The sequence below is a fragment of the Vanessa atalanta genome, chromosome Z, assembly GCF_905147765.1.
Source record: "Vanessa atalanta chromosome Z, ilVanAtal1.2, whole genome shotgun sequence".
NCBI classification, from domain to species: Eukaryota; Metazoa; Arthropoda; class Insecta; order Lepidoptera; family Nymphalidae; genus Vanessa; species Vanessa atalanta.
Window position 1 is genome coordinate 14,229,932 of NC_061902.1, and position 13,692 is coordinate 14,243,623.

Here is a 13,692-nt window from a genome sequence, read left to right on the forward strand (position 1 = left end):
TCAAAACTGCGTTTACTAAAATTGCATAATTAGTTTATTTACTAAATAAAAGATGGCGATATTTTGATCTGAAGATTTGCCTTGACTTGTTTTTAACGTTATATTATTATAATGTACTATTTCTGTTAGCAATGTCTAAACAGTTAAAGATTTGTGTTCTGATGACTTTAAAAAGAAGGTGAAACGCTTATATTAAATGATTTAATTGTTTACCTAAACCTGAACTTTCAACTAAAGCTTCTGCAGTTAGTTTCTTTATGTACTGACAGATGGCGCTGTGTCATATAAAAATGAAATTACCTGAAGTTGTTAAAAATACGACCAAATGAAAGATTACGTCCAGATGAATAAATGATAACTTTTCGAAACTGAACACAAATACTGTGTTAATTTGGTTTCTAGTACATAATTTATTTCTCTTCTAGAAATAAAGTCTATTGTCTTAACTGCCCAATTTGAATTCACACTGGGTGACTGTCGAGACAATTCGTCCAAATGAAGAAGCACGGTATATAATATACAACGCATTTATAAACTCTCCTTTTGACTTAAACAAAGAACTGTGACATGTGTGAATTGTTGACATCAGCTGTTAATATTCATTTCGTCAAGTTTTGAACGAATTTTGTTTTTTTTTTCAGTAAAGCTGATGGATGAGCTTTTAATTTTAAATTTGTGCTCACACGTAGTTAGTGTAATTTTATATTCCTTTATAAACAAAACTTTGAAAGTCGCTGAAAAATGTATGATTTGTTTTGGAAATTATCAAAAATATGAAATATTTGTGTACAACCTTCAATTCGGCCCATTTAATGAGGTTAATGACGAAGAAGAACTAAATACAAAATTCCGATTCTACGATTGACAATAAAGTATAACGAAAAAAAAACTATTATATAGTTTGAGTTGCTTCCATGTCGGGAAAAATCGCGAATAATGTCACATAAAGTAAACAGACAGCCTTCAATGTCATTTCAAATTCAAATGTCAATTGAATATCATAAACGCGATAACTTTTCATTTACTGTTTTGTAGAAGTCGAATGGCGCCACTATCTTATAGAAAAAATCTTTTTTCTCCCGTACCTATTTGATTTTTTTTTTAATTTTCGTTTAAACCTAAATCGAACTGCTTCGAACATTTTACAACAAATAAAAGGAAATATCGGTTCAGCCGCTCTCAAGCGATGCACTAACGCCCGGCATTTGATTGTTATTAATATAGATTATTTGAGTGTTGCTAATCCATAATCTTATCTATTGTTAAAAAATAATGTTAAATTGAGGTTAGTATAAATTAATTTAATGGATGTTTTGTGTAAATCACTCAAACATTTCCTATTCCCTATACGAAGACGAACCGAAGTCAAGATAAGGTACGATATTTGCAATGGTGACCCGTATACTGGATTTCATATTAGATATACAATTTCTCGCTTAGTAACCTTTAATAGATAGTAAATAAATAAATTAAACTTTATATATTTCTTTATTAATTATCCATCGATTTAGACATTTATATATTTTTTTTTTATCCAAATAAAATACTTTCTTATATATTTAATAGAGATTAAATTATCCCAGTGCCAGTTTGCGGAACATGTAAGACAGATACGATAACTGTGCTAGAAACGGCGATAGTAGAATTCAAATGTTTATAAAAAATAAACAAGGTTAAATATTAAGTAAACAATGACATTAAACATTGAAATCGTGAAAACAGAAGAGAGACACAAGTAGGTGCTCGTACGTCGTCGTACACGAGACCTGAAGCAAATGTTCTCATCAGCAAGAAAAACGTTCAATGAATGGAGAACACATCAGTGTTTCCTGTTTTAAACTTCCCTGTTACGGCAAGGGACTAAGTGCTCACCGATCACAGAAAATGTATATTCTTTTGTAGCGACCATTAACACATGAAGTATTTATCCTTCGACTTATTTGATTTGATTTTTATGTCAACATAATATATATGTAGATAAGTAACATAACTGACATTGATTAATACATTCATAATAGAATGACTCTCGATCTCGATCTGTCATGAGACAGTTCCGCAACTTGCCGCCGGGGAATATAATAATAGCCAATTAAGCTGATCTTACAATTAATACATTTTTCCTAACACTACTTCAAAATAATTTAAATAATATTATTTTCACAATAAAACATCCATATATAACTATCGTGTAACATTTGAAACGATTGATTTAAAAGAACCATTTTGTCTGGATCAATCAGGTTTCCGAAAAATCGATATCCGATTGGAATGACTCGATTATATAAAATTTTAATTATACGATTAATGATACGATATAACGATTATTAAAATTAAAAGAAACGCAAACATCGTTTGAAGTTTACAATGATAATGCAACACATAAAGGCAAGTTGTTTACCCACGTGAGTTAGTTTCGTCGTAAGTTAGTTTCGTCATAAGAAATCCACAACTTGCCACCAGCGAATATAATCATACCCAATTTAGATTAATTATAGTTAAAACATTTAACCTAACACTACTTTAAAATATTTTAAACAAGATTAATTTAACAATAAACACAACATCCATATATAGTTACCGTGTAACATTTGAAACGATTAATAAAATATTTTGTTAATACATTTATGCGACACCTTTGACATTTACCTTCTTTTTTAATTTAATGTTATTGTTATCGATATAATTCTGTACAGCCAGGTAAAGGAATCTGTACTGCGCCTTGTTCTGGACCATCCCACTGCGCTGCGCCCGCACCAACTTTACCGTGTCGTACACGTCTATTTCACAATTAAATCCTGTAATAACAAAATTATGTAACAGAAGCTCATGGATAGCATTCGACTGTAAGTATATATCAATTGCATAAAGTATTTTTTATATATTGCACTTTTCAAAATCGCACTTTAAACATCAAGCAAAAATTCGAGAGCATTTTTCAAATTCGCATTAAGCTCGCAAGCAGCAACATCGGCGATGTGATCATGTAAAAACTTTAGATGATATTTCTATTTTTATAACGCGCAAAAGCGGATATCATAGTGTATATTTTAATAATTATTAGGATCAGACTGAATTGCTTTCGTCAAAATATACCATCGCAAAAGATTATTCATCGCCTTTTAATTACACAAGAAATGAACGAAATTTCGCTTTGCAATAAGTTATATCTACCGCTATTAAGATTTGCCTTATTCTGTCGCGATTAGAATGAAGCAAGCTGTCTTAGACGCCGGAATGTAAGATTGGCAGTGTAGTTTAGTGTAGTGTATTGTAGTGTCAGTACTGCTAATGAGACATGCGATAAAATATATTTCAAAGCAATATAACGCATATAATATTCATAAAACAATAGAACATTTGTGTACAGCGCTATCATATATGTTGGCACATTCGCTTTCATAGTAACTTTTCGCTATAATTCGCTTGTAACCATAACATAAAAACTAAAATAAACAATTAATAAAATATTATATTTACTTGATAGTTTTATCTTGTCAATCAGCATATCCAGGACTATGAAAGTACCAGTTCTGCCAACGCCCGCTGAGCAGTGCACGCACAGAACATTCTGAAAATGCACAACAGATTATCATTAATTTATCTTAACAAACGCTAAGCCGTGGGACGAAACGCGTTGAAATCTTATAAGCTACGGGTATACATTTTTTTTTTTTCAATAAATCGGAAAACGTGAACCAAAAATCATAATCTAAATCAGTTTGCTCGATTCTGAGATTAATGAGTTGAAACAAACTCTTCATTAAGTTTATAATTTTAGTATAGATAATCTTAATTAAACTTAAAACACTTTACATCTTTACTGCTAGCAGTTATGACAGTTCATAAAGATTGTGACTAGAGTTTGGCAATACAATGGTTGCATTTGTTTTTGATACGACAATATGTAAATAAATTCCTGAATAATTATAAATACATAAATTGCCAAAAATTTAAAAAATTTAAAAGTATGACAAACGATTAATCTTAGTCACAGAGGACAAATTTCAAACGATAGTTTGAAATTACTTAAAAATTATACTTATAAAATGAATTAAATGAAATTAATATTAAATAAATATATTTTCTGTATCAAATAACTATTATATTTCACAAACTATTGTGTAAAGGAAAACTCACCTGTTCCGGGCCATCTTTCTCCTGGGAGATCCTATACATGCGCCTGTTTATGTCTTCTACAAACGCCAAGACTCCATCTGTGTCAACTGGCGTGCCGTGATCGGGCCAGCTCTGAATAAATATCAACATTAATTAATTAATTTGACTAGTAGTAAAAAAGTTCTAACAAAAAGAAAAAAATATTTTAAAAAAATACTGACTAGCGGTATTTTTTTAGAAAAAGAAATGGTCATTGGTAATATTTAAAAAAATCTTTTTATCAGTCATGTAATAGAACATAGATAAAAAAAAAATATAGAAATAAATACCCAAATATGTAGAAGCATCTACAAAGCCTATGATATAATAAATATTTGTATTCATAATACCATTGCTTATTTTGAATGTCTTGCGTATAATCAATTACTTCGTGCTGGCCCATTTGGGCATGTACCACCAACTCTTTACATAACCTACCGCCAAGAAATATAGAAGCAACTCAGTATTATTACCCAATTGAAAGGGTGTCTATGGGTGGCGACCTAACATCAGAGAGCCCACTTGCCCGTAAACCCATTTGTCTTAAACCAATATATTTATTATAAGTATAATCTTTAGTATCAACAAAAAAGTTAATTTCATAATTATTCGAACGTCTTACCGTGTACTGGTACTGGTACATTGTTCGGCAAGTGTTGTTATCGTTGACATCGAACTCCCTGACGATATAGTCCTCATAGCACGTCTCAGACATGGACTTCACTGTCAACTCATCATATGTCTCCTCTTGGCCAGACTCGGGCCAGTAACGCTCGCATTTTCTCTAAAAAAATCATAATATTTATCTTCTTGTTCGTGACTATATGCTTATCGAAACGTATGATTTAATATCGAAATCACTGAACAATAATTTTATGGTCAAATTTAAAATGAATATTATTCACAAATAAAATAATTGATATTATCAGGCCTTAATCCGCGATGCATTTTGAATAAAAAAACTGGTGATATTCGACCATAAGCAACACTAGTAATAATTAGTATCCAATTTTCTTCTATGCTACAAATAAACAAAGTTATAATTGTGAATAATTAGTTAATAGTACCTTTCCCTTTTCAACTTCAATGGTGATCATCACCACCACCCTCACGTCCTCTTGCCACAACATGCGCCAGAAATCATCTGTCGTGTTGGTAAGACAGCCCTGAGTGGCTATATATATCTTGTCTTTCACTGAAATATAAATATATATATATACTAAGTTGAAATAATTCTAAAGTGAAATATTTCAAAGTTATCGTCATCGTCTTTATCCTATTATAAGGAGCAATCCACAAACAACCCTAACTGAATTTTGTTGATAATTTTTGAGTTGAGGCGTTAACGAGCTTTGTGAATGCGCCAAAAAAACTTTATAAAATCGTAACACAAACGACATGGTATAATTCTACTTGATCAGAAGTAACCAATAATCAAATAATTTAAAGCTAAATATGTAATTATTACACATTAATAATTCAAAGCTAATTAATAATTCGTAACACATTTGATAACATATCAGCGACTTACTTATATTTCGACATATATTGCTACCCGTTTTGTCCATTTTGATATACCTCTTGACATCTCTTAGAGCATCGTCCGATAAGGACTTTGTGACCAATGGAGCTGCCTTTTTGGCATCATGTCTGAGGATTAAGGCTGAAAATAAAAATTACACAGTTTGAGATGATACCGTTTACCGGTAAACTTATTGAAATATGGATAATCTACAAAACATACATATAACTAAACGCGTTATCTTTGTAAAGAGAAAATTACATAAGTATTTAAGATATTATATAAATCTTTCAACAGGAAAATAAATAAAAAATAATTGCCACAAACAAATGACTACGCGATCGAACAAGCGTAGCTCCCGCGAATTATTCAGTATCGATTCACGTATTCCATGGAGCAACCTCATTAGTATGACATTAACGTACATCAGATGTATGAGACACTGTGGGTAATTTTCCTTGTTTATACGTTTTACGATATACGTTATGCCGAAACAGGATCTGTCGCCGTGAAGTTCACGTATAACTACAATCAACTACGAGTCCTTGGGTTTATGTTATGTGGCTTGCCATTGTTTAACCACTACTTAGAATAGACTAACTCTATTACGTATGGTCTTTTTGTATCATTATTTAGTGGCATGTTTATTAACTTCGCTAATGATATGTATAAAAATGTCAGTTTTTGTGCTAATTTGCACCTGAGTTACTGATATAGTACCATCGAAAACGATTAAATTTAAAAGTGGCGTTGCAGCGTACCAGTCTAGCTAGGATTATGTAATCGTATAGAAATGAATAGTTGTTATTGTTCGTTAGCTATTCATTCACTCATTGTTCTTCAAATTCATTTGACACTTTGTACAGTCGTCCGCAATTGCGTGAGGGTGCCTGGTCATGAATGAGCAACAGGTGAATGATTTAAAGAGACGTTGCAACTCATAACGAGTGTCCAGTTTCTTAAAAGTGGTTAATAGTTAACTTATAAAGCCGCAGATATCGATACAAGTGTAAAACTCAAGTCGACCCAAATAAAAAGTTATTGGCTCCTTGGAGTAATTTTAGTACAAGTGCCAATTCTGAAAATTGGTTGACGTGTCATATTTCGCTTCTATTGAATTATGAGAGTGAGGGTGATGTAGAGAGTGTGTTTGCGCATTGTAATAATAAAAAAAAACTTACAATTAACGCTGTTGATGCTTTCATTTGATGACTGAACTGAGCCGGTTGGTTCGACCAGTTGGGAGGTGCGAATGTAACTTGCATTTATGTAATCTGATTGAGTCTTATCGTCGTTCCTGCGTAATTTTACGCGGGTCTGATCAACTGTAAATAGAAATGTATTTAAATCTACGCTAACACAAGAAGTAAATGTATAACTAATCGGTAAAGCCTTATTCTCCTATTGATTTGAAATTATGACATATGTATATTGCAGATTTTCAATTACCCCGCGCACACAATGATTTCCTTCGCCGGTTAGCACAGGATTATAAACACAAATAAAACACAGGCTTGACTGATACCATTTTATCCTACTGGAGGCTGTTTTCCGAGACAGTTGTAGAGTTGATATTTTTTCGATTCAAAAGTGCTTTATACCTGTAGTAGTTACTTGAATAAAATACATATGATTTGACTATGAACTTTCTGTCCTTTTACAAAGGAGTATCAATGCTGTGTCAGAATTAAGTTGAAAAAAAAAATTTCTACTTACATGGCAATATATTGCGATATCGATTTTTGTTCACATTCTGCGGCTTCAAGCCCTCCTCTGTCGTGAAAATATGTAGGTCCTCCATCGTTTTAAGTGAGTGAAACTCTCCGTCAAATCCTGTATTGTGGTGAGTGTCTTGATTATACCTCATATCCTTAAAAAATAATTACATGATATTTATTGATGTTGTTGATGTAATTCGATAACTTTCTTGATATTCTAAACTAGTTAATTAGCCAAGTAACAAACAGCATTGGCAATTTTTTTGTATTCCTAATTGATTTTTTATTTTTATTTTATGTACAAGGGCAGAGGTGCGAATTGATCTTCTTATATAGATGGAACTTACACCGTCAGTGAACGGAAATCAATACGTCTCTGTTTCTTGTCTTCAGACCATAATGACTGGACTTACCTGAACTTTGTTGTGAATGTCGTCCGTTCGAAGACGTGTTCCGCTGACTGGTTGTAACAGGCGGAGTACGTCCCCAGACGTCTCTATCATAGGGTACGACCGAAAATGTTCGATCAACCCTACTAAGTCGTCAAACTGCTCGCCGCTGCCCACGTCGTATTTGTTATGCTGCTGACGGATACATAGAAATTTAGTCATTTATATTGAGATTAGATTTATTTAAAGTCATTTATCAAAAAAAAAACATACACAAAATTGAATTTAATTCGAATGGAGGTAAACCACAGATGATACTAGTTAGTTAATTATTAATATGTAATTTTTTTTTTCATCAATAATATAATGTTTTGTTGTAAATTGCAAAATCCGTAACGTCGTAATTATTTTCTATTCATAAAGTAATTACGATCATTGATTGTGAAACATTCTCACATAAAAGGAAGAACGGCTATATTCCGTTTTATATACATTTTTATAAGAAAAACACTTGACTTGTAAAATAATTGTGGACATTTGTATTTGTGTTTTGCATCACAAGTAATATCTCGTTGATATTATGATTTTGGTATTCTTTATATCAACTTAATGTACACATGCGTTTTAAATAGTTAACTAATATTGGCCAAAGACCTGACGATTATTTGTCACTCATTTCTCAGAGTATTTTATTAAATAGTCATCAAACGTCTCTTTTATACGTTGAAAAAATGTGGAAGCTTACATTTTTTAAACTACGCAGCGGGTTTTAATAGGATCTCATCAATAAACAGGGTGTTTCAAGAGGAACGTTTATATGCATAATACATACGTATTATACTTGTGAAAATACGAGAATTGCAATAATTCTAGCCGAAAAAAATATCAAGAATTTGTATGATGTTCTTCAATGTAAAAGTTGTATGTAAACCCTTTCTGTAGCCGTGATAAGTCAATAGGTTCTTTATAAGTCTGAGAATTAAACTCGTTACAGCCTGTTGCAGCTAGAGCCTATAGAATATTACACATCAATTAAATCTACACAATAGAACTCGGCTGTTAATGTGTCAGTCATTGTCTTGTATTGAAAAAAAAAAAGATAAAAAGTGTTTAATGGTATTCTTATCGACAATAATACATATATGCTTTATAAGTATTAATTACCTTTACTATATAAAATTATTTTTATTGTATTTATTTTTTATTCAAACATTCAAATATAATTAAATTAAATGTTAATTGCAAATATATTAGATACAATTGCAAAAGTCTTTAAAAATATCACATTATTAATAATTTAAAAAACTAACTTAAGTAACAGACTGAAAATATCCCTCGACTGGTCTAAGGTCTCCTCCCCTTTTTAAGATAAAGTTGAAAGTATATTTCACGACGCTGTTCCAATTTAAATAACGATATTGGCAAATGGCGGATTGGTAGTCGATAGACTACTTGGAGTTGTATCAACAAACACATGCATTTTCTACACGATGTTTTCCTTCTAATTTTTTGTTAAGTGGTCACTACCGCCCATAGAAATTGACCCTTGCACAGTTGAAGTTGAAATATCGCCTATACGTTCAAATAGATTTTTGTTATTGCTCAGAATTTGTTATTAATTTCACATTATCTAACTTAAAATACCCTAAAAGACACATGTAAAGTATCTCCCTTGACTGATGATGTGTGTTTCATAGCACACTAGAATTCTCTGTACTCGTCTGAAAAGATACACAAAATTGTAAATTCGTTGATATTTCCGACAAAACGCTTACCCGTATTTAACAGAGAACAGCGACCGCTCATTATATGTTATATGCACTAATAGCGTTTCGTCATCTTTTTTATCAACGAGGGCCGATTGATGAACATGATGATCAGCGTAAATATAACAATTAATAACAACAACTGAAAATGAAACAAATATCAATTACAACCACTTATTACTTACGCTTAGAAAGGACAACACTAGTGAATTTTTTCACGGCTCAAAACTATAAGAATATGTTACCATACAAAACGCGATTCAAGTTTATCAAGAGTAAAAAGTATACTCGTAAAATTTTTAGACCTAACGACAGTATCAATAATTCAAAATGTTATTTACATCACAAATATATTTAAGCTACTTTAAATCTATACGATATGTACAGTACAATACAAATATAAAGTATATTTGTAGTGTAGTGTACCGTGAAAAAAAAAAAAACAAGGAATACAAGAAAATATAAAAACAAAAGACGACCGTATTGCTTAAAGAAACCTCCGGAAACCTTTAGGTTGATCGATTGATATTATAATAAAAAAAAAACATCGATTCCAAGGTGGTATACACAGAACAAACAAACAATATATACACATACGTATAAAATGACGACGAGTGTGTTTACAATATAAATAATAAATGAAACCGAATTGATATATTTCATATGTAAACTTTGCAATAGACGATGGCGTCGTTGTAAAATCAATTTTCTCAGATCGCTACGTCATTGGTCGACTGTCATGCAGGCCAATTGTAAATATAATTAGTGCAACCGGGTCAGGATATATTATATTCCATACCAGTATTAAAGATTATTACTTGATTAAACTATTCGAGAGTTCTAACACATCATTACGCCTCTATATTCTCTTTTAAACACCTTGCAACACCATCGATCCGGACTGCACTTTACATTCTAAAAATAATTCTCTTATTCCATTTCATAGAGAAAACCTTTTTCATATGAAATTCGTCATATTATTGATATACACGTATATATATTAATAAAAAATAAAATATTACCAAACGAAATAATATTAAACACTGCCGTTATCTATACATATACTCATATGTATATTATAGATTTATATATATAAATATAAATATATGTATATATAATTTATATAAATATTTAATAATTGAAACCGATAAAACTCGTATAATATTTAAAGTAGCATATGTGGTGTAAATATGTATATTGTTTTCAAGGCAGACATTGCATCAATCAATATCATCAAAACAAACAATATCCAATAACATGGAACAAAAATATATTCACGCCAGAGATGTTTCGATTCGATATTAATGTTCTTCTATAGGCATTGTAACGTTCCCAGCAAATGAGATAAGGAATATATATCAATCTTACCTTAATAAGAATAGAAGAGCGCACTTTACTAATCTCAATTTTCTTGTTTGCGTCTATCACTGTTGCACTATCAACGATTGGGAAAACAACACTTGCGCAGATGCAAAATGCATTTCCTATATTCACGTGCTAGGCTGACCAATAGCTAACTTCACCGACGATATGATATCCTGGTAATTTGTGCGATATCATACACTGTTGCATTTATTGCAAACCGACAACACTAAACCAACTTCACATTGAAATAAACTAGAGTGAAGTTAGGTCACATACAGTGCACTAATGACCTATTTGTGCATCCAGTCTAGGCTTTCCGCGCATGCCCTGTTTTCGACTAACAACTCCTTACTTTCTGGATGCCTGGTACAATGCGTTGCACGATGTGGCAACGCAGCATGAACGAGATGGAATGATGAATGATGATGAAAAGACGATTCCGGCTAACGTTCAATGGCGTGGATACATTTTTAGATGCACTATGCATATTAGTACTAGTTTTGGTTTAAATTACAATTATATTGTGTTAACAATCCTGCTGCTATGATTATTTTATTTATTTTATTCCAATCTAATTTCGATGAATAGAATTGGGTTCAGTTTAATAAATTTAATAGACCGCCCCCTTATCATAGCTTTCTTATTTTATAACGAAGTTATGGTATATTTTATATATATGTTTTTATATATTGTTTTTTTATCGGTTCTTCTCATTGTTATAATAGGAAGCCTTTAAGACCAGACTCAGACAGTAAACTGTATGTGAAAATATTTGTAGACTAAATGGTTTTTTTTTTAATTTAAAGTAGGATGAATTTTTTTCCAAATTATTGTTATTAAAAACAAATTGAAATTGAGTTTCTAGTCAAAACAAACATTTAAAATTGTAATAACAATTCTAAACAATTTTAAAAACGCTTTCATTTTTAATTCCTGTCTATAAAAACTATAAATAATTATAGATATAAATATAAATATAGTATTTTTATTTTTATTTGACTATATCAAAACTCTACAGACATGCTTTAAATTACTGCATCAAATATTTTTTTTGTTTCCGGGAATTTTATGTACACGTATAGTATCGGGTCCAAATCTCTTGCGTGTACAACAGACTTTCCGTATTTCCTTAATTTTTGTTTTTTTTAATTCATCTTGTGCTCGACGGTGAAAGAACACCTCTTCAGGAAATCAGTATTTATCATATTTATATCCACCTGTATCTATCGACCTGCTTTTGATCAGCTTGGTGGTTATTCACCAAGTAGGCCAAACCTTCTTTTCAAATAGAAGAAAAAAGACTAAAGACTTATTGAGGCGAAATTTTGTCAAATATGTCAGTCCAATTTGAAGTCCCGTACCATCGCATTCAAATAAATCAATAATTGATTTATTTTATAACCATGCACCTGCCTAACACCTGAACTAAATAAGTAAGAAGTTATCAATTAAGATGATATTTATCTTTTTCGAGTATGTATGTATGTTTCGCGATATGTTAGTTGGTTGTATTGTGTAGTAAAGGTGATTTTTTTACTTGTTTCTCAATACGACGGTTACTTTTAATATAGTATAATAATCCCAACATATATTTTATACACAAACTATAACACAAATACACAATTAACAAAAAATATTGATTTAAAATATATATTTATTTAATTTAACTTTAAACTTAAAATTATAAATTAACATAACATAACAGTTAAAGACTATTTAAACGCATATTTAACTTTACTTATATTTGAAAACATTTGTAATTCCTAATTAAGCAAGGCAGGACAAATCGATTCGAATATGAACACCTACTCATTCGTATGTGAGATGTGCATATTGATGCAGAATGTGTCTATATTTTTTTAAATAAAATATTTTAAAGGGAAATCTTATTCCCTTTTCATAATAATTACTAAAAATGTAGGACAAAAATCGACGTTTATTTATAATGTATGGATCTATGTATTTACGGTATCGTTTAGCTGGTGACATCGAATGCTAGATATTATAAGTTTAAAATCACAAACGGGACTGCTAAAATGCAGTTGCCGCCACTGTTCGGTGCAACAAAGACCTTCGTATGATTCCTGTTTTCCTAGTAAAAGTACTGCCCACGTTATGCCACATTGCAGTTGCCCTGTGCAAGTTGCATTTTACTCGTGCGACAAATGCAATTTAAATGAAAAACTAAAGTGGTCAGAAAATAATTCATAATAATCATCTATCTATGTATACAATATCTTTTCAATCAAAAGCGTTTAATTCTTACTTTTAAGACTAATTCTTAAGTAAGTTTAATTAATTTCATAATAGATACTAGTGTACGCTTATAAACGAAATTTGTTTATTTATATTATAAATTAAACTGTATATTATATATAATACATTAATTTACTGAATGAAAGTTTTACATCATTCTGATTTTTTTTCCAATTTTTTTATCAGTTAAAATCTATATGATTTTCACCTCTACAATTTTCATTTTAGTTTTTAGTTGCATGTAGAATATTGCAACCTTAGAAAACGTAATCTCTTCAAGCATCATGTTGTCCTAGTACCTCATTGCAATCCCAATGCAACTTCACTTTATTGCATGCACGCTGTTTAAGCGCCAAGTCTCTATCAAATCAATTCATTCCTATTGGCGGCAAAGTTTTATTCTATTATAAAGGTAACCCACCCACGCCACTTTATTTTTTAGTAAGTAATAATTTTAGTAATATAATAACAATAATTAATCAATCGAGAAGTCATTCATGTTTTAACGCCCGCTATTGGAA

The 13,692-nt window shown here is 31.0% G+C and overlaps 1 protein-coding gene across 2 annotated transcripts in view; it reads right to left on the reverse strand.

The window, feature by feature from the left end:
• LOC125076000 (tyrosine-protein phosphatase corkscrew-like) overlaps positions 1-13,692 on the reverse strand; it is a 28,982-nt gene that overhangs the window by 1,087 nt on the left and 14,203 nt on the right. The window contains exons 3-11 of one of the 2 annotated variants that reach the window (XM_047687916.1): positions 7,809-7,979; positions 7,394-7,547; positions 6,859-7,002; positions 5,687-5,818; positions 5,223-5,350; positions 4,778-4,939; positions 4,138-4,248; positions 3,478-3,568; positions 2,647-2,795 (exon numbers count right to left, since the gene is read on the reverse strand). In XM_047687916.1, the coding sequence (XP_047543872.1) occupies positions 2,647-2,795; positions 3,478-3,568; positions 4,138-4,248; positions 4,778-4,939; positions 5,223-5,350; positions 5,687-5,818; positions 6,859-7,002; positions 7,394-7,547; positions 7,809-7,979 (1,242 nt within the window). The remainder of the gene's footprint in view (positions 1-2,646; positions 2,796-3,477; positions 3,569-4,137; positions 4,249-4,777; positions 4,940-5,222; positions 5,351-5,686; positions 5,819-6,858; positions 7,003-7,393; positions 7,548-7,808; positions 7,980-13,692) is intronic. The other variant, XM_047687917.1, reaches the window with a different exon arrangement.